The sequence below is a fragment of the Gobio gobio genome (assembly GCF_949357685.1).
Source record: "Gobio gobio genome assembly, chromosome: 7".
Lineage (NCBI taxonomy): Eukaryota > Metazoa > Chordata > Actinopteri > Cypriniformes > Gobionidae > Gobio > Gobio gobio.
The window spans coordinates 53,972,838-53,995,855 of NC_137103.1; the positions used below are offsets into that span (position 1 = coordinate 53,972,838).

A 23,018-nucleotide genomic window follows, 5' to 3' on the forward strand; every position below is an offset into this window, starting at 1 on the left:
GACAAAAACTCCATAATTTGAAAGGGAGTTGTGAAAATTACGTGATTTCGGACCTTTATACAGTGCATGCCATTGTAAAGACTGTTGACAATCCTTCACAGCCTCGTTCATCCGTGTTAAAGGGTTAGTTCAAGTCAAGTCAAGTCAGCTTTATTTCTCTAGCGCTCTTTTCACACACAGATGCTTCAGAGCAGCTTTACACTGATGATAGGAAATGAGTTTTGTTTTAGATTAAAAGCTAAAGTAAGTTTTGATTGATTAATTTCTGATTTAACTGATTTCAAAATGTAAAAACGCATGTAAAAAATATATTGCACAAAATAATATAAATATTATTATTATAATTGTGAATCAAAAAAAGAGAGAGAAAAAAAGAATGATTTCATCTCTTAAATGTCTTAGTGTGTGTTTTGGTCATAATTCAGACTTTTTAATAATCCAATTCCAGCTTTTTTATCTCATAATTAGAACTTTTAACCATAATTTAGATCCAATTTAAATCCAAAATCTCCGAATTTTTAAAGTCCTAATTTCAACTCTTCATCTCACAATGACTTAGCATGTCATATTTTTGACTTTTTATCTAATAATGAGGACATTTAAAATCATATTTTCAACATTTTATCGCTTAATTATGACTTTATGATAATTGAAATGAGCTGATCAGTAATATAGTTGAATATTTAGTGTCCCCAACTGAGCAAGCCAAAGGCGACAGTGGCAAGGAACCAAAACTCCATCAGGTGACATAAAAAATGAAAGAATTAGTTCACCCAAAAATTAAAATGATCCCACGATTTACTCATCCTCAAGTCATCCTAGGTGTGTATGACATTCTTCTTTCAGACGAATAAAATTATATTAAAATATAATAGAGTTATTTAAAAAATGTCCTGGCTGTTCCAACATTTATAATGGCAGTGACTTGTTGGGTCATTTTTGAAGTCCATAAAAGTGCATCTATCCATCAAAAAAGTGCACCTATCATCATAAAAGTGTCTATCCATCATAAAAGTGCGTCCATCCATCATAAAAGTGCATTTATCCATCATAAGTGCATCTATCCATCATAAAAGTGCTTCCATCCATCATAAAAGTGCATCTATCCATCATAAAAGTGCATCTATCCATCATAAAAGTGCATCCATCCATTATAAAAGTGCATCTATCCATCATATAACTGCACCACACGGCTCCGGGGGGTTAATAAAGGCCTTCTGAATCAAAGTGGCTCGTTTATGTAAGAAAAATATCCATATTTAAAACTTTATAGACTAAAATAACTAGCTTCCGGCAGTCAGCGGTACACAAGTTGACTTGCAGTGAAAGGGTAACCCCTGACGTGATTTACAGGAGCACCTCAAGCTTTGACGTGTCTCGTGGATAGTGCTGGGCAACAAACTCAAGACACCTCTTCTCTTATATCCAAATCCTCCGCCATTTCTCTTGAAAAATTCTCCTTTTAGACTCTAATTCATGACTGGTGTTTTGTTTTGCTCTATCGTCTGTGTTTGTCAATACACAAACGTGGGTTACTCTTACACCGTAAATCGACTTACGTACCGCTGACCGCCGTAAGCTAGTTATTTTACTCTATAAAGTTTTAAATATGAATATTTTTCTTACACAAACGCATCGCTTCAGAAAGCCTTTATTAACCCCCCGGAGCCATGTGGAGCAGTTATATGATGGATAGATGCACTTTTATGGACTTCAAAAACAAAACAACAATTCACTGCCATTATAAAACTTGGATTAGCCAGGATTTTTGTAATATAACTCAGATTGTGTTCGTCTGAAAGAAGAATGTCATATACACCTAGGATGACTTGAGGGTGAGTAAATCATGGGCTAATTTTCATTTTTGGGTGAACTATCCCTTTAAGCGCTCCTCATTAAAAGTATGGGAAGATGGTTGCCCCATGTGTTCACAAATGTTACAGCGACTCAAACTCAGTTTGTGTGGAGCAGCATTTGAAACCGGCGGATAATGAGCTGCTCATGTGTAAGTACACAGAGCCGTGCTTCACCTAAATTGCATCCTTTGTGATTTGATAAGCCATATCACCATTTCAGTTTTATTTCGATTAATCACGCAGCCCTACTCTGTACTTCTAGGTATGAACCATGAAGCTCTAAAAGAACACACAGATGGACACACCTGTTTGGCATCACAGTAACGTGTGCCGAAGTCATGGAAGCGTGGAAAGAGGGCAGGCCTCACAGCCAGGATCTGTGTGTAGAGCTCAGCCGGTCTGGACATGGCAGGCGTTCCCGACAGGAGGATCACTCTCTTAGCGGCCTGTTCCATTAGCATCACACAGATGTTTCATCAGCAGCATCAGAGACAACCAGAACAAGCTAATCACATCATCTGAAATCTTTCAATACGTACAGGTCAAATCCAGTCCTCTCATATAAAACACATCAGTAACTGCTAAGCTAAGGACAAAAAAAAGAAGGAAATTCTGTACAACCTCTATTTTATTTTAAAGGTCCCGTTTTTCGTGTTTTTTTGAAGCTTTGATTGTGTTTACAGTGTGCAATATAAAATGTGTTCGTGTTTCATGTGTAAAAAAACAGTATTTTTCACACAATTTACTGATCTGTATACCGCTGTTTTCACTGTCCTCAAAACGGCCTGAGAATTTCCTTGTTCTATGAAGTCCCTCCTTCAGAAATACGTAAGGAGTTCTGATTGTGCCAGCGGTTCCCGTGTTGTGATTGGACAGCAGCTTAGCACATGTTGCCCGGAAAGGTCACGCTTCTTACCATAACGGGGAGATGAACGCGTTCAAACTACAGCCCCTGAAGGCCAAACTAAGGTGATTTGACTCCGGGATGAAAATAACAGCATCTGAACGACATGGCGACAAACGCAACCGAACCGAACCGAACGCAACACTTCCTCTTCTCCACGAGGGAGCAACAAGACCACGCCCCCTTTTTCGCGTATTCTTGTGGGCGGAGGTTAGTCGACAAACTGTTCTACTGACGTCATTAACGCAGGAAGTACCAGGATGTAGTCCAAACCGGCCGTTCGCTGTAGGCTTTGAAAGGGAACTTCTGTTAAATAAAATATCTCGCTTGGCATTGAACTATGAGCTTTATAATTTTACAGGTATTATTTATGCTCTAACAGCAACATTACACACTAACTAAAGTTTGAAAAATGGGATCACGAAGAACAGGACCTTTAAAATAGATAATTATAAATTAAAATTAACATACTAACATGTATGGCTTTTATGGTTTTCTGGGCAACATTTCAACAAGGCTTTCTAGGTAGGCAGCACATTTGGTTTTGAGACACAGCCAATGTCTGTGAACTCTAGACAGACTTAAAACTTTAATAGCACAGGGCAGGATCAACCAAACCGCAGCGTTTTAAAGTTCACCTCTATGAGTGATGCCTAAAATAAGCCTGAAGCAGCAAACCTTCAGCAGAGGAAGAGCCGCCCGACAGCGAGCAGTTTTCATGTTCTTCAGGAAGTGAGACTCATCCTGCACAAAAACAAACAAACAGAAAACAGGAAGAATTCAGATCACATCCTGCTACTGGATCCACCTCGGAAGAGCTCAGACAGCTTTCAAAAGTTTTCATATTTCAAGGATATAAGGATTCTGGGATGCTAAGTGAATGCTACGATTTCTTAAACTCTTATGCTCACCAAGATTGCATTTACTTGATCAAAAATACAGTAAAAATCACTGAGCCCTGCACATGACAAGCGGACAAAGATATATATATATATATAGTGGCCACGATTTATTAATTTGTTCCGTTGTTTTGATTTAATTAAAACAAGGTAACGAATTATATAGTGCACACGATTTAGTAAAATGAGGGAACAAATTATTATATTGTGCACATCATTTACTTAAAACAAGGGAATTAAGTAGTAAAACGTACTGATGTATTAGTAAGTCGTGGGAACGATTCTTTAATTTGTGGCAACGATGTACATCTTTTTTACCGCGTGTCATGTGCGGAGATCCATTAAAAAAATCAGTAATATTGTGAAATATTATTCGAATTTAAAAGCACTGTATTCTATGTGAATATATAGTCAAAAGTAATTTATTCCTGTGATCAAAGCGGAATTTATCATCATTACTCCAGTCTTCAGTGTCACATGACCCTTCAGAAATCATTCTAATATAATATTTCTGTGCTGCTTCATATTTTTGTTGAACCCTTGATACTTTTTTATTTTCAGTATTCTCTGATGAATAGAAAGTTTCAAACAACAGCATTTATTTGCTTTTGGATTTATTCATGTTTTATTTATATAAACAGTCTAAATATCTTTAGTGTCACTTTTGATTAATTAATGAATCATGGCTGAATTAAAGCATTAATGTCTTTTAAAAAAAATCTTGCTGACCCTTTTGAACGGGGGTGTAAACCGCCAGATAAACATCAGGGCCCGTATTCATAAAGATTCTAAGAGTCCTCTCAGAAAACTCCTAATTTAGCTTAAAAACTTTTACGTAGGAGTCTTAGCTTAAGTGCTATTCGGGACCGATCTGAGAGCAACTCTGAGCAAGGAAAATACAAAAACTTTTATCTTAGTGAAGAGGCGGGGCTGACCCCGTTACTATGTATGACACAGTCTTTTGAAGACTGTGATTGGTTGGTTGTCCAAAAAGGGGGAAAAAGGAGCACTTTTAAGTATAAGGTCTATTCTAAGCCTTCACTTTGAAATTACAAGCGCAAATTGTCCTATTTTACCGTTCTCTCTCACTCACACCCACACATTATATAAATGTATATAAATCCTTTTATTATTTACCATGCTGTTAATTTCCTATAAGGTATTTGATTGGCTTAGAATTATAAACATTGTTCCACTCTTTCCAATTGCACTGATTGCTGGCATGTCTATTTAATTGGTGGTTTGAAAGTTGGGTTTAATGCAACAAACATGATCTAATCTATAGAGTCTTAAGTCACTGTCCTCCATTGTCTGCAACACATTTCTTCTCCCTCTTCGTCTTTCTGCCATTTTCTCCGCTGATAAAGAAACTCTTAAGCCTCTTAAAAGTCCTCGTCCGTGCTCCTAACAAATTTGACCTTAAGACCTCTTTTAAGGGTTAAGATGCTTTCTGAATTACTTTTTTCTTTTAAGAGTAAACGCCCACATTTCTAAGAATTTTCTTATAATTTTGTCACTAGGAGCTACTCTTTGCAATAAGATTCTTTATGAATACGGGCCCAAAAACGTTTTTTCTGATTATTGTGACCCTAAAATTACGGAATTTCATAATTATGTAACTAAAGTCATAAGCCCTCTTCGGATGGTAACTGTTTCTCACGTAGAAGTCCGTAAATAATGTGCAGCCACCTCAGAGATAAACTCGTGCATTAGGATGGTGATTTATTCACGGTGGAGGAGTGAGTTTTGTGATCAGGAACGCTGCTCACGTGCTAAATAACATGATTGTGCTATAAATAAAATATCATATTTAATTTGATAATAGGAAAATAATATCCTAATTATTATTTAAATCTGTTTAAAAATAGGAAGATATATAGACGCACATTATATTTCAAATGTTTTCTGTCTTGTAATTTATCTCAAAATAAAGGATGTAATTTTATTCACACTTGGAAACGAGAATAAACGAGCGGGAATAAGTGAATACACAGCCTCTTACTTACATGAGGTAGACATAATGCTGTGGTTATTTTAACATATATAATAACGGCCCAATTCAAATGTTTACATGATTTTCTTCTTTATCTTTTTTTAGCGGTGATAAAATATATTGCTCTTGTAAAAGCATTTCAGTAATAAAAGTCTAGATCTTTAAAATGCATCCAAATTACAGCCAAGCGCAACCGTACGGTGCCCTGCAGGGGTCAAAAAGGATATAAACAGTGAATTTATGTGAATTGATATATTCTTGAAAACTCAGAGATGTGGATTCAGACGGCAGTTAAATTACCACACAACCTTGGTGTTTGTCTAAAAACAGTAGGTAATTCAGTCGGGGGGGGGGGGGGGGGGGGGGGGGTTTACGCGGGTGGTGGGAGAAAAACACTGACATTCTGGATGCGGACAGCAATAAAATCACAGACTAGCCCCTGTCAATGATGAAAATACCTCACGAGAAACAATTAATGTCCGAATAGGGCTTAAGACCGTTCTGGCAGCTAATTATACTGAACCACTTTGATGACAGACATTTCAGGATGAGCAAAACAACATTTCAGATTGCGTGCAATGAGATCGATCCACTGGTTGGTCCAGTTATGTCATCCCATCGCAAAGTCATATGTCTTTTTAAATGCACATCAGGGAATTGATTCAGTAAATGTGTTTCCATAGTAGTTAATGTGCATGTTTTCTTATTGGATAAAAAGATAATCCGACTAAATTTTTTTCATGCACATTTTTAGGGCCCTTTCACACCTACCTTGTTTGGTCCGGATTTTAGGACTTTTCAGTTTGGTCCGAATCAAAATTACAGGTGTGAAACCTCCCCTGGACCACGGTCCGGACCAAACAGATGAAATTTGGTCAGACGAAAAGAGGTCGTCTCGGTCCGGATCAAACTGAACAAAGCACGGTCCATTTCTAGTGTGAAAGCATTTTCTCTATGGTTCGCACTTTCAGGGCATTTACAGGAAGTTCCTGTTTATGTTTAAATATTATAATGTTATTTTTAAATTTCTTCTCGGCTATATTGATTATGAAAAGTGAAAAGATGCGCAAAATGTCGAAATGATTTTGACCACTTCATTAAGTTTTGTTTTGTAGAAAGCCTTTCTTTAAAGTGAATTTCGTTTTGTATAAATTGTATCTTAATTTGAATCAATGTTTCATCAGCCAATTGCCTGGATTTAATAAATAAGTAGCAAATAGTCTATAGCAGACAATAATCGTGACATGAAGGCGCCGGAGCGATCACATGCTTTGAACATGTCTCATAAATAAACCCAAACTCAGCAGCTACTTGCCTCATAGACATGAGAAATATGTGTATACAAAGCTTGAAATGTCCACTTTTAAACGAAACAATTCGAAACGAAAAGAAATAGTCAAGCAAAGTGCACTGTTCACTAGTGGCAACGATATGCGTCTGTTCATTCATTCTTATCAAAGACGCTGACGTCAGACGCACGTCCGTTTACAAACCAATCAATGTCAAGATGCCGCCCACACAGATGATGACGAGTGGACGCAAGTGTGTCATGCAAAGCTCTTTAGTGCGCTCGCATAATCGCAATGTGAAACCAAACCAAAACTAACCAAATGTATAAAATGTATCAAAACATGAACTTCGGTTCGGACCTTGGTGCGGACTTTCAGGTGTGAAAACGCCCTTAGAGTTTATGCACATCTTGGCGTTTTCTTTTATGTGATATCCCAAAATGCACATAAAAATACAGTGGATGGAAACATAGCTATAGACATGCACAAACTAAAGTTCTTATCTAAATAAATAACTAATGCAGTCAGTATGAGATAGTTATTAGAAAACATGTTTACACATCAAAGTGTATCAGCCCTCACCATAATGATCACACTGAATGGGCTGGACGGCTGCTGTTTGTCCATCTTGTTGAGCAGGTCGTAGCTGATGATGTTGATGAGACCGGAGCGCAAGTTGTCCCTGCCTTTAACCACCACATTAATGCTGTCGGCTCTCACGGAAGGCAGCCATCGACGGAAAGCCTGAGGGACAAGGGTGAGAAATCATAGTGTCAACTTTTGAGTGACTTTTTCTGCCATTTCAGCTATTTTGAGGAAGGTGACTAAAGCTTACAAAGGAACACTGCAAAATCTTCACCAATCCCCTTCAAACTGCAAAATATCCTATCACAAATCCCTGCTGGGGAAGACGAGGATTTGTCCTTCCTCAAGGGTGCAGCGACGGAAAATATGAATTAATAAATCACATTTCACATCAGGCATCCGCTTATTAAAAAAAATGACCTGACAGCTGGTGCTTTTCAAGAGTGTAGAAACACAGATGCCATTTATTATCAATAGCAAAATGTGTACAGATCTTCTTTATTTAATAACTTTATTTTGGTGCCTGCAATGTTGACAAAAGCTGCTTCATAAACTAGCACTCAGAACTGCTTTTTTAATAAAGACCCAATTATGAACAGTCCACTATTCTAATGTACAGATTCAGATAATGCCATGTCAGCATCTAAGGCTATATTCATGGCAAGAACTCAATTACAAAAATACAAATATCACATAAATACAATAAAACCAAGCAAACACACACAGTAAATCATATTATATAAGATTTATCATAGAAATGAACATATGATAAAAATAAAAAAAAACCTTTTCAGGCATAATCTTTCTAAATAAATCCTTGAGTGACTATTCTAATGTGAAAAAACAAATGTATTATGTTACTTATTGAACAAACAGCATGGGAGTGATATATTCTACTTTTAATCTTTAAAATATTGAAATGCAATAGGAGTATTATTTAATATAATGTATAAAGATTATTAGTGCTTAGGTAAACATGTGACATTTTAGCTGTGCTCGTGTCATCCTAAAGTAATCTCCATTGCTTAAAAACCCACGAAAAATATGAAAAAGCATGCATCATTTATGGGCAGACACACAAATACTGTTTATTCTGAGACTCAGAACAATTATGGTCAGATCTACTCTATTGTGCATTAAATTGATCAGAAATGACATTTAATGTTATAAAATATTTCTACTTAGAACAAAAGCTGTTCTTTCAGAATCAATTGATTAAATGGTTTATAAATTTCGACCAATAGGCGTCGCTGTGACCAAATTGATATGTTGTGGTCAGAGTGAGGTGACAATTACACATGCAAAGTTTGGTGTCAATATGTCAAAGCTTTGCAGAAATACAGCCTCAAAGTCACTTTGGCATCATGCCAGCAACTTTGTTGATGCGGTATACGAAAACGGTTTTGTCTATCGACACAAAATCCACACCTTTTTGCCGGCATAGTCTGAAGATGATACGATTCGAGTTTGGTGAAAATTGGACAAACGTTCTAGGAGAACTTGGAAAAAGTAGGTTTTTAAAGAAAAACAAAATGGTGGACAGGAATTTTAGCTGACTATGGCAAAATTGGTATCTATGTTCTCGGTTTGACCCAAGAACCCAAGTTTAATTACACTAGGTTAATTTAATCGAAAGTTATTAGCATTTTTTGAAATCTTATTATGACTTTTGACCACAGGGTGTAGCTGCCCCAAAACTTTTTGAGTACTGTCAGGGTAGGGTGAGTTTCGTAACAATACGCCAATGTGTTCGTAAAATATAGCATCATGTGACTCGGCATGCTGCACCAAATCTAAAGAGTGTTCAGAAGTTATAAGCAAAAATAGGCTTTTTTTTCATCTCCGGACCACTAGGTGTGCCGAAACTCTGCAAGTCGCCTCAGGTCATGGTTGTCATAACACACACTAAGTTTGGTCAGAATATGCTAAAGCGTTGCAGAGATATAGCCTCACATTCATTTTCACAGGCACTTCGTCAAATTGGTTCACGCGTTATTTGAGAACGGTTTGAAGAAACAACTTGAATTCCATAACTTTTGTCACCATGGTATCAAAAATGATCTGGTCCAATTTTCGTAAAAAATCGTGTGAATTTGAATGACGCCATAGGACTCGTAATTTTGTTCAAAACGTGACTGCAAATTTGGACAGTTGGTGGCGCTAGAGGGATTGAGTTAGAGACTCCAAATTTGCTATGTTGATAGTTCAGACTGTTCTCTACCTGTGTGCCAAATGTCAAAACTTTCCAGCTAGCGGGAAATAATATTTCACAATATGACTGTTTTTACTGCATTTACGGTAGTATAGTTGACATGCATCCTCAAAAAACATCCCTCTTAAAGGAAGTGTGTGTACCTCAGCCCAGGTGAAGCGCACTGAGGATGGGGCAACCACCAGCAGAGGCCACTCACTCCTGTAGTAGGCAGCGATGCAGATGGCCTGGATGGTCTTCCCCAGGCCCATGTCATCAGCCAGAAGCAAACGGCCCTCTCTGGACACTGCAAAACTGAGACATTAGCAAACATTACATTACATTCATGCATTTGACAGAGGCTTTTATCCAAAGAGTCTTGCATTGCATTACATTTTTGTCAGTTCATGCATTCCCTGGGAATCAAACCTATGACCGAGTGGCATGCTCTACTGTTTGAGCTACAGAAAATGCACCAAATATCTTTGGTACCAAACATTGTCTGGTAATGGAGACCTACTTGACGCCGTCTCTCTGGAAGGGCATGAGGCTGCGTGTGAGCTGTGGATCTACATGTGAGAGATCGGCCTCAGGAGTGACTGGAGCTCTAGCCTCGCTCTTCTCAAACTGAGAGCAGAAGGACTGGAGCACAGCGTGAGGTAAAGGCTCAGTCTCCACAGCAGGCAACTCGTTCAGATCCACCACTACACACAAGACATCACAATCAACTACTGTACATGCACTTTATTTTCTGGGAAAAATTGCATCTGCAAAAATTATAAATAGGTTGCATCAGTGTATAAGTCACATTTTGTTATTACATTCAGAAAATACCAGTAAATAAAATTAAACATTTATGAACATAAACACTATAAATATGTATTTTAGTTCTCCTCACAGGAATGAAAAATATAAAAGTAAAACAACATACAAAAACTAGTGGCATGTGTGAGCTTGTGTCTCTCTCGTTTGGCACAAATCCAAATGTGCGCGCTTTGCACATGTTTGGCATGCTTGATGTTAAATGCAGGAACAAGTACATGAACAAATAATGAACAAAATTTAAAACGACTCACTGAGTTTCCCATAGTCCTCCAGAAGGAAAGTCCACTTCCTGGTCTTCATGTCTAATAATATATTTAAACAAAGAATAAAATATGTACATGATACAGGTCAAAGCCTTCTGGAACTTTCAAGACACTTTGGTGACTTTGGTCACTTTGTACCCCAAAATGTTAATTTTTTTTTTTTTTTACTTCATCAGGATGGTACAACACTTGGTAAAGGTTTCGGCACTTGCTGTGTGAACAATAACAAATCGTGAACATGATTCAAAAAGGGTAAATGGTCCTGAAAAAAAAAAGGTCACACTGGTAATGTTCAGTGTCAAAATGGAGTGCATTGGAAATTGATGTGAAACGTTTGGTACTGCGCCCAAACAAAATTCTATCCTCAACATTATTTATGCATTTTTAATTTACCAATTCAGATGCATCTTCTGTATCTCCTCTATAGCGCAAAGATGAATTTTGTTGTTAATGGTAACTGCACTATATAGGGTCTTATTCTAACTATATTTATTATAAGTTATAAGTAATTTCTCAGGTGGTAATGTGGATCTCTATGAATTTAAAGAGTGCTAGTCTGGTCTTGACTCGGACTCGTCCTGCCTTGGTCTTGTCTCGACTTGGTCTCAACCCCTCAAAGTCTTGGTCTTGTCTTGGTCTCAACCCCTCAAAGTCTTGGTCTTCTCTTGGTCTCAACCCCTCAAAGTCTTGGCGTTGTCTTGGTCTCAACACACATTGGTCTTGGTCTCGACTTGGTCTCAACCCCTCAAAGTCTTGGTGTTGTCTTGGTCTCAACACACATTGGTCTTGGTCTTCTCTTGGTCTCAACACACATTGGTCTTGGTCTCGACTTGGTCTCAACCCCTCAAAGTCTTGGTGTTGTCTTGGTCTCAACCCCTCAAAGTCTTGGTCTTCTCTTGGTCTCAACTCCTCAAAGTCTTGGTCTTCTCTTGGTCTCGACCCCTCAAAGTCTTGGTCTCGACTTGGTCTCAACCCCTCAAAGTCTTGGCGTTGTCTTGGTCTCAACACACATTGGTCTTGGTCTTGTCTTGGTCTCAACACACATTGGTCTTGGTCTCGACTTGGTCTCAACCCCTCAAAGTCTTGGCGTTGTCTTGGTCTCAACACACATTGGTCTTGGTCTTGTCTTGGTCTCAACACACATTGGTCTTGGTCTCGACTTGGTCTCAACCCCTCAAAGTCTTGGTGTTGTCTTGGTCTCAACCCCTCAAAGTCTTGGTGTTGTCTTGGTCTCAACACACATTGGTCTTGGTCTCGACTTCGTCTCAACACACATTGGTCTTGGTCTCGACTTGGTCTCAACCCCTTAAAGTCTTGGTCTTGTCTTGGTCTCAACTAGACATGTGCCGGTAAACGGTAATACGATATACCGCAATAATGAACATGCACAATATTGTTATCGTGGGCACTTGAAAATACCGTGAATATTTATTCATTAGCCTACCTATTATTCCGATTTTTAGAATGCATTTACTTTACCCATCAACCGTTTAAAATGAACAATACGTCAAAGGGAACGAGCACTGATGTAAACAAAACCCAACGTGCATGAGCACATGGCGGAACGAGTAAAGGACGTGCCTTGAATGAAATGCACATTCACTATCTGACAGCAGAGGGCGCTGACGGAACAGCAGAAATGCAGCCGTTTCTCCGGTAATCCCTGGTAAACAAAACAGTTTTCTGTATTCGCTACTGTGATCATCACATAACTATAACAAATACTTAAAGACTTAAGGCTATTCATTTTCAAACTTAAACATTTTATATTTTAATCTGGACTAAATCGCATGCCCTAGATATTGTTTGAATATGTTCTGATTGTTATTCAGTCACACACTTTACAATAAGGCTCCATTATTTAACATTAGTTCATTCATTAACAAGCTGACAATGAAAAATACTTCTAAAACGTGTATTAATCTTAGTTAAATGTAAATTTCAGCATTTAATAACACATTATTAATATCAAAAGTTTTAACTGTATTATTTAATGAACCTGAGCTTACTCTGACTAACAGTTGCTTTTTTAACTAACATTATCAAAGAAGAATAACTGTAAAAATGTAGCTATTCGCTCTTTGTTGATGTTAATGTATTAACTAGTGAGACCTTGGTGTAAAGTGTTACCTATTGTTCTTTATAATTCTTTAGCTCTTTAATCTGTTTTAAATATGTTTACTTTATATATTTTTGTGTATTGCTTTATTATATTTAAATGTTTGGTTCTTTTGTTATTAGAAAGTTATTGAACCTGTTATAGTATGACAACACTTTTTTTTGCAACAAATTTCATTATCGTGATAATACCGTATACCGTGATAAAAGCTTCAGCAATTAATCGCAACATGAAAATTTGATACCGGCACATGCCTAGTCTCAACACACATTGGTCTTAGTCTCAACTTGGTTTCAACCCCTCAAAGTCTTGGCGTTGTCTTGGCCTCAACACACATTGGTCTTGGTCTCGACTTGGTCTCAACCCCTCAAAGTCTTGGTCTTGTCTTGGTCTCAACACACATTGGTCTTGGTCTCGACTTGGTCTCAACCCCTTAAAGTCTTGGTGTTGTCTTGGTCTCAACACACATTGGTCTTGGTCTTGTCTTGGTCTCAACACACATTGGTCTTGGTCTCGACTTGGTCTCAACCCCTCAAAGTCTTGGTCTTGTCTTGGTCTCAACACACATTGGTCTTGGTCTCGACTTGGTCTCAACCCCTCAAAGTCTTGTCGTTGTCTTGGCCTCAACACACATTGGTCTTGGTCTTGTCTTGGTCTCAACACACATTGGTCTTGGTCTCGACTTGGTCTCAACCCCTTAAAGTCTTGGTCTCGACTTGGTCTCAACCCCTTAAAGTCTTGGTCTTGTCTTGGTCTCAACACACATTGGTCTTAGTCTCAACTTGGTTTCAACCCCTCAAAGTCTTGGCGTTGTCTTGGCCTCAACACACATTGGTCTTGGTCTCGACTTGGTCTCAACCCCTCAAAGTCTTGGTCTTGTCTTGGTCTCAACACACATTGGTCTTGGTCTCGACTTGGTCTCAACCCCTTAAAGTCTTGGTCTTGTCTTGGGCTCAACACACATTGGTCTTGGTCTCGACTTGGTCTCAACCCCTCAAAGTCTTGGTGTTGTCTTGGTCTCAACCCCTCAAAGTCTTGGTGTTGTCTTGGTCTCAACACACATTGGTCTTAGTCTCAACTTGGTCTCAACCCCTCAAAGTCTTGGCGTTGTCTTGGCCTCAACACACATTGGTCTTGGTCTCGACTTGGTCTCAACCCCTCAAAGTCTTGGCGTTGTCTTGGCCTCAACACACATTGGTCTTGGTCTCGACTTGGTCTCAACCCCTCAAAGTCTTGGTCTTGTCTTGGTCTCAACACACATTGGTCTTGGTCTCGACTTGGTCTCAACCCCTCAAAGTCTTGGTGTTGTCTTGGTCTCAACACACATTGGTCTTGGTCTCGACTTGGTCTCAACCCCTCAAAGTCTTGTCGTTGTCTTGGCCTCAACACACATTGGTCTTGGTCTTGTCTTGGTCTCAACACACATTGGTCTTGGTCTCGACTTGGTCTCAACCCCTCAAAGTCTTGGTGTTGTCTTGGTCTCAACCCCTCAAAGTCTTGGTGTTGTCTTGGTCTCAACACACATTGGTCTTAGTCTCAACTTGGTCTCAACCCCTCAAAGTCTTGGCGTTGTCTTGGCCTCAACACACATTGGTCTTGGTCTCAACTTGGTCTCAACCCCTCAAAGTCTTGGTCTCAACCCCTCAAAGTCTTGGTCTTGCCTTGGTCTCAAAACACATTGGTCTTGGTCTCGACTTGGTCTCAAAACACATTGGTCTTGGTCTCGACTTGGTCTCAAAACACATTGGTCTCAAACTCAACCACTCGACCCCTGATGATCAAACAAACATTTGTTTGGAATTTATGGGAAATATAAGTTTGTCAATAACAAAATTATTCCAAAAACTCATTCAAAATGATCTAGTCTCTACTGAGTGGCAGCTTCATTTAGGCTAAATCTGTCACCTTAATTGCATAACTTTTTTATTGTATAAATAGTGGGATTTTCATTTTATTATAAGAAACGTCTTCTACCTGACTTCATTTTATAAAGTTGCAAACCTTATAAAATGAACAGGAAAAATACATTTATTACACTCACCGTAGCATTTGGACGGCATTTGCTTGAAGATTCCAATAACATCGGTCTGGTATCCAATATCGACTTCCAGCCGAGAGCGAGACACTAAAATGCACTTCCCCTTTATCGTGGCACCTGGTTTCTGCCAACCCTGACAGAGCCGCATCAGAGCTGCCAGGGCTGCTGCATCTTTGGGACGACTGGTGGACGCTGAAATATTCAGCCCTTCCATCCCAGCCAGAGGTTTGAGAGAGACGGAGGGGAAACTCGCCGCCTGCTCCACTGAAACACAAACAAAATAGATGGATTTTAACAGATAATAGATGTACTCAAATATACTCATGAAGACGTACTCAGCATCTGGTAGTCCTCAAGGCTGAAGTTCCACATTTTTGTAGCAGGATCTGTGACAACAGATAAATGACAAATGCATAACTATTATAGGACATCAACCATTTTCCTGTAAGATGAATTAGCATACATATGCACACTTTAAACTCTCTCTAAGGGACGTCACCTGTACTCACCGTAGTTCTTGGAGGGAATGCTTTTGAATACGATGATGAGGTCCGCATGGTAGCCGACCTCCACTCGGAAGCGATTTTCTGTGTGCGACACACATCTCCCTTTTACGGACACCGCCGGCTTCTTAGCAGGGATATTTCCTCCTGCTTCAGGGAGTTTAGATGGTCGCTTTTCTCCTATGGCCGGTTTCCCCGGCTGTCCATAAAAGCTACAAGTTGGAGAAGCGGTGTTGGAAGTTGGAGGTGCTGTCTTTGTACAGGGACCTTTAGAGTCTAAGGGCTGAGTCTGCAAAAATGAGCACAAACATAAGACACACCACCCAAAAAAAGACATGTATACACTGTGGCTGCAAGATTAATCGAAATTGAACCGCAAACGCGATTTGGCTTATGTGCGATTATGAAAGCGCAAAGGCTGCGATTTTAAAGAAAGAAATAAATGCCCAGCGTGTCAGTGAAGAGCGGCTCTGTGATCAGTAAACGCTGCTCCGTCTGAAAGCACTGCGAGTTTGTTGAAAAAGCAACATGTGTCTAACATCTTCACATAAACCTGTTGTCCGACAAAATACAACGTTTAATAACATGTTTTAACTCTCTTCATATAGTCAGTCGAGCTGATGTGGCTTCTTATCACAGAATGTCAATCAGCACTGAATACTTTATTATTATGAAAATACCAGAGAAGGCTTGAAGAACTCAAATACACTATATCATGTCGCAGAAGTATTATCTTCATGTTTAATCAGTCAAAGCGTTTCTATCTTCGTTTTATTCAGCTACAGCGCGAGCTTCACATTAGAGATTTCCCATAGGGATTTCCTGAAAAGGAACACAAATGTGGAGTTTCTGCTCGAGGGCGTAAAGAAAATAAGAAAAATAATACTTCTAAATAAATTTATATGACAATCCATATGTTTTTCTTCAATGTACAGGAGTTTTAATCCCCACAGTGAATGCATAAGAGGCTCATATTTCATATAAAAGACATAGACTGTAAGAAATTGATATCACAGAAAAAAAGCATAGATTTTTATAATAATAATTTTTTTTTTTTACAATAAATCCTTAGACCTTTTCTATTGATTTTTAGTCATAACATATTAACAGGTAACCCATAATCTTTTAATTTTCTGTAAAATATAAATATTATTATAATTATTATACTGTTATATTTATTCTTAAATGCTCTGTTTAAATTTTTTAATAATGAATGTTATTGTAATTGTAATATTTCTTATTTTTATTTAGCAATAATAATAATAATCATAATAATAATTATTAGTCATATTAATATATAAACACAAAATGTTATATACACACTTTTCATTTGTAAAAAAAATAAAATAAATTATTATAATGAATCGCATTTTAAATCGCAATCGCAATTTTAGCCAGAATAATCGCAATTAGATGTTTTCCCCAAATCGTGCAGCCCTAGTATACACCAGGGGCCCGTTCTTCGTACCTCGCTTAATACATCTAAGATGATTTGACAGATCCCAGATCTTTTAATCGTGATAACTGATCTCTGGCTAATTTGGTTCTTCAAACGAATTTGCGGATTGGATTAAAATATCTGGATTAAATTATCTAAGATTACTGAGCGTTCTTTTTTCCCCTGAAGAGGGCAGATGCATCGATACTCGAAACCACGATCAGCAATGCAGCGATTGGCTGACGTCAAGACAGCAACGTAATGACATCATATAATTAAAAAGCCACCTGGCAAAAAACTTGACAAATTACACAAAAAAAAAACCCACGAATTTCTGAACCTTTATAAGGAAACAGCCAAACAACCAAATCAACATAAAAGTTATAATAGATAAATGATAAATGTTTTTTTTTTTTAAACATGATTACCAATTATTTATATTCACGATTTTATACAGTATTTGTACACCCTTTACATTTTTATTTCAATGTTGTAATTTAATTTTTAATTTAATTTGAAGCAGAATTGTAACGTGACAGTTTCTTATGGGTCAAGATAAAATTATCCTCTCTTGTGCTGCATCAAGCCATCCCATAATATCCGTGATCACTTAATGCACGGCTCAGAGTAACTGTACAACATGTGTGTAAACCAATAAAAACAAAATTATATAAAGTAATTATTCCATCACAAATAAATCGCTCAATCAAGTGGCTGTGTCTATATTATTATATACAACATTATAATATTATATACATTCTCATATACATATACAATATAAAATTTTTATATTATTATTATTATTTAAAATGATTATTATTGCCCCTGGTTCAGTAGTGAACTCTTGTAATAAAGTAGCAGTGGCTGGGACAGATTTTAAATATCACCTCAAGATGCAATCTAATCCTGTTTACATGAAATAAGCCGCTCATGAGCAGGTTTAAGCTTACGGACCTGTTGCTATGACAGCAAGTCCAGGATGAGCTTCGAAGAACCAACCAATCCGAGATCATGTCAAATCGTCAACAATCAAATCCAGCTAACTGAGTTAGCGACGTACGAAGAACGGGCCCCAGGGCTGGACTGGTTATCTGGCATACCGGGTATTTTCCCGGTGGGCCGACGCACTTTGGGGCCGATAGCCTACAAGGTTATTTATATATTTTTGCCACGGACTGGCCCGTCATGCAGGGGCTACAGCGGCCCTGGTTTGTCTTCTGAATTGACAGGCCAAAGCTAGAGAGTCCTCCCCTCCTCCATATTAGGCGCTGTTTGGGAAACTGCAAAAAGCGAATATCCACACAGTGTGTTTCTGCTGCTCTATGATGAACGGCACTTTGACTCCGAATTTAGTTTCATACAGTTGTGTGATATGGGAACATTGCAGGTTCTGTGGTGAATCGGCTGAAACAGCCGCGACCATGTAAAATACATGACGAGGTCAATTGGAAAACGTACACACAACCAGTAGGGCCTACACACAACTACAAACTTGTCAATCTAGCACCACCACACCTTTATAATAATTTACCTTGCAGTTTACAGTGAAGAATTATGGCGTTTTGGCAGAAATGTATTTATTAAAAATGTTGCGATTATTACTTTCATTAAATATTGCGGAATATAAATCACTTTTATACAGGCTGGTTTCGCATTTTCTACATGTTTACAATATTTTTTATTACAAATTCAATTGTTTATTATTATTTATTTATTTATTTTAGAAACCCATGGTAATGAGGAGCATGATTTTACCTGTGACTACCATGATCTTACAGTTAAACTATAAATACAATTTGATTAGGGTAATTAATTAATTAAAGGATAATTCTTTAAATAATTAAGGACAAAACTTTTTTCTCTTTAAATGTTTTATGAACTTTTTAATAGTTCTAATGAAATTTAATTTAATGTTATTTCAATGAGAGCCTCATGAAAGATAGTTATCAGTGTCTTATATAAATTAGGTATTAACTCAGTTTTTAAAGGGGTAGTTCAACCTAAAATGTGATTATTAATGACATTACAACGTCTTTTTTTTTTGTCCATACAATATTCAATGGTAGCTAAAATTCAGCTTTGAGCACAGGAATAAATTACATTTTACAATATACAACAGACTCCAGTTAATTTAAATTGTAATGATATTTCACAATATTACTGTGTTTGTGTGTGGGTGTGGGTGTGTGTGTTTGGCCCTGGACAAACCCAGCCCATCCGAGTTCCCCCGTGAATGTTTTTGCCTTAAATTCGAGTGAATAAATAAAACAGGCCAAAATTGTTCAAAACATCTTCTTTTGTGTTTCACATAGAGAGTAAGTCAAACAGGTTTGGAATGACATGAGGGTGAGTAAATGATGACAGAATTTAATAGCAGTAAATTCACTTGAATGCATCCTAGCTCAAAATCAGTTCTTTACTGTCAAGTGCATTTCAGCGTGACAAAAGTGCAATATAAAATTTGTTAACGGCATTTGCAGTAAACTCAATAATATCCATCATTATTTGTCCCTGTCCTAGTTTTATTTATTCACTCGAATTTAAGGTAAAAACATTCACGGGGGAACTCATGGGCCGGGTTTGTCCAGGACCCCCCACACACACCCACACACACCCACACACACCCACACACACCCACACACACCCACACACACACACACACACACACACACACACACACACACACACACACACACACACACACACACACACACACACACACACACACACACACACACACACACACACACACACACACACACACACACACACACACACACACACACACACACAGTAATATTGTGAAATATCATTACAATTTAAATGAACTGGTTTCTGTAGTATATTGTAAAATGTAATTTATTCCTGTGAACAAAGCTGAATTTTCAGCATCATTACTCCAGTCATCAGTGTCACATGATCCTTCAGAAATCATTCTAATATTATTTTTTATTATTATCAATGTTGAAAACATTTTAACTGAACCTAAAACCCTCAAAACACTATTATACAAATAATGCTGTTATGTATAATACAATGTAATAATAGCAATTATGTGAACACAATCTAAATGAACACTTTTTAAAATAAAATATTAACTTGTATAACTTTAAATAATTGAATAGGGGTATAAAAATATATCGTGTCACAATATATCGCAATACAAAAATGCAACAATATGTATCGTGAATAATGAAAAATTCAAGTTTACAATTTCAGAGTTTTAGTGTCAGTCCTCCATTAAACTACTATATAATGTTGAATATAATGTTTAATAAAGCACTGGGGGAATATTTGTGGGTCGTGATGAAGCCAAATGTCTTTTGTTACCAGTAAAAAGTGACCTACATTAGTTTAGTCTAGTCAGTGACCGAGTGCAAGCATATTCGTCTCATATAATTCTGTATTTTCAGCTTCAGAGTCATGAATATTTTTAATCTGGTGTCATCATTGTCTTGTGCATTGGGTTTCCAGCACCAGGTCCAAGCCTATTCATTTCCACACCAATGTAATACCAAATTTAGCATGTATTATTGCAATAATAACGTATTGTGAGGTCAGTATCGTGATATGTATCAAATCGTGACATGAGGGTATCGTTACACCGCTATAATTTAATACAGATTATTTTGATTATATTTATAATTTTGGTAACACTTTGGTGTTAAAAAGACCATCAAAATAAAGTAAAACCAGCATTTCTGGTTGTTCTAGTAGAGTTTCTAGTAGACTAAAATGTGTGGTTGTTGGTAGTCAGTCTGTAATTTATTTTTATTTTTTATTATTAGTTCAATTACAGATAAGTACAAAACAAATAAGACATTGTGATACAGTTCAGAGTGTGTAATAACAACAACAACTAAAATATAGATTGAACATGTAAAAAAATTAAAATTAAAATATTAAAAACTGAAATAAAGTATAATATTAGGGAAGTTACATGAATTTGAAAAGCTTTAAAATTTTTATTGTTTTAGGGCTGGACAATATATCGAAATTATTGGATTATCGCAAATGTACATATCGCAATATGCATATCGCAAGGGCACACAATATCCGATTTACTTTAATAGGCTACTTCAACATTGTGAAAAGTGTATGTTTTAGGTCGACGCATATAGCAGAGAATAGACTGAGCACACGACTGTGACTTATGTGACTTGCTTGACGTTAAAAAGAGTTATTAAACACAATAACTTGCGAAAAAAAACTCCTTGGAGTCTCGTGCTGTCTGACACACACACACACACACACACACACACACCGAAACATGCGCACACGCCGTTCTTTTTTTGTGTATTGTTACACACTCGAACTGTCAAATACACACACAGTTATGTCAAAAATGAGTATTCATGTAAACACAGTCGGTTATGCTTTAAGTGAAGGATATCAGTTGGGAAAAAAATTTGATTTTACACACTTAAAACAATATCCTATCGCATATCGAATATTGCATTTAACAAGGATATCGCATTTTTCTTCAATATCGCGCAGCCCTTTATTGTTTTAATATGTTTTTTGTTTTGTGATTTCAATGAATATTTTGAGATCAGTTTTATAAAAGGTAATATATGAGGGTTTCTTTTGAGTAAGTCTTGTCTTATGAATATAAAACTTAGCCAAAATAATTAAAAGATTAATAATAGTTTAGTTTTTCAGAAAAAAAGTGGGAGTAAAATGTCATGAGGTTCTAAACTAAGAGTTATGTGTAGTTTTCTTGTCATGTCTATTTTAAAGTCAGTCCAAAAAGAAATAGAAAAAATAAATGTTCAATATCTTCAATCGATGCGTTACAAAAAAGTACATTTATCACAAACTGTATATTAATAGATTTACTAATGGTTGCATTTACAGGATAACATCAGTTGTTTAGTGATTGATATACATTTAGGGATAGTTCACCCAAAAATCTTCATTTACTTATCCTCCAGAACTATCTTACTTCTGCTGAACACAAAAGAAGATGTTGTGAAGTATGTCTGTAACCAAACAGTTGAAGTGCCCCATTGGCTTACTTTTTTCCCTTATTATGGAAGTCAATGGGGTCCATCAACTGTTTTGGTTACCATCATTCTTCAAAATATCTTCTTTTGAGTGAGTGAGTGAGTGAGTGAGTATATGACAGAATTTGTATTTTTGGGTGACTGATAATTGCCATCAGCTCTGCACATTGACTCTCTGACACTTAAGAATAAAAAGTAATTATATTAGAGATGTGTGCCCACCTGCCGTGCAGCATGAGCAGGTGCCCCTGGATGTGCCTGATCAGAAGCAAAGTGCTGGCTGTTCTTAGCTGGGCCTCCGGCGGGACCTGGCTCTGTAAAGAGGGGCTGTGTGTGCTTGTTTTGGGCAGATCCAGGGGTAAGTTGAGCCTGTCTCTCGGCTCTCCTGGCCAGCGCGCGCTGTCTGTTCTCTTCTATCCTCCGCTGCTGTTCTGGAGTCAGACTCAGAGACATCATTACAACTGAGCCTTATTATGAGTCTCTTCCTAAAACGTACAGCAGCTAAACTCATACATGTCGTATTTTAAACGTTCACATATATACATATATCATATTTCCCCAGCTGAAATCTGCTTGCGATCTTGTTTACATTATATCCTGAGCCTTCGGTCGCTTCAAAATGCTGTCAAAGTTCAGATCATAAAGTGTTAAACACTGTCAAGTTGATTCAAACCACGTTTGATTGTTTGAATAATCTAAATAAACGCGTGAAAATTATGTTAGTTATTATTAGTTATATAGAGATAAACTTTACCATCTACTTCAAACGACGCGGCGAAGAGGATATGACGGATAGACGTCACGTAACGTCAGCGCTGCTGCTGGTCGCACTGTGATTGACGCAAGCGCTGTCCAATGGGGAGGCCAGATGGGCGGGGCTTAGGGTCAACACGCTTATTTTAATGTGGTAATAATAACATTGTTGGTAAATGTGCTTTACAATGAAAATGAAACGAAATTAAGCTCTTCTACTACCACTGCTTAGAGAAACATGTTAATTAAATCGTATAGCATAAGTTATACTGGATTCCAGGGCTAGTTGCCACACAAACTACATGAGTATGTTTAAGGGTTATACATTTTTTGTCATTGAAATGACTGGGGGAAAG

General features: G+C 37.4%; 1 protein-coding gene across 4 annotated transcripts in view; it reads right to left on the reverse strand.

The window, feature by feature from the left end:
• Positions 1-22,738, reverse strand: part of LOC307129327 (SWI/SNF-related matrix-associated actin-dependent regulator of chromatin subfamily A-like protein 1) — a 33,554-nt gene extending 10,816 nt beyond the window's left edge. For 3 of the 4 annotated variants that reach the window (XR_013816882.1, XR_013816883.1, XM_079821652.1), the window contains exons 1-10: positions 22,132-22,738; positions 15,472-15,754; positions 15,298-15,348; positions 14,966-15,226; positions 10,794-10,844; positions 10,238-10,421; positions 9,882-10,032; positions 7,524-7,685; positions 3,439-3,504; positions 2,162-2,302 (exon numbers count right to left, since the gene is read on the reverse strand). Coding sequence is in view for 2 of the 4 variants with exons in the window: in XM_079821652.1 (XP_079677778.1) it covers positions 2,162-2,302; positions 3,439-3,504; positions 7,524-7,685; positions 9,882-10,032; positions 10,238-10,421; positions 10,794-10,844; positions 14,966-15,226; positions 15,298-15,348; positions 15,472-15,754; positions 22,132-22,365 (1,584 nt within the window). In the remaining 2 variants the exon portion in view is untranslated. The remainder of the gene's footprint in view (positions 1-2,161; positions 2,303-3,438; positions 3,505-7,523; positions 7,686-9,881; positions 10,033-10,237; positions 10,422-10,793; positions 10,845-14,965; positions 15,227-15,297; positions 15,349-15,471; positions 15,755-22,131) is intronic. The other variant, XM_079821653.1, reaches the window with a different exon arrangement.
• Positions 22,739-23,018: the final 280 nt, after the last annotated feature.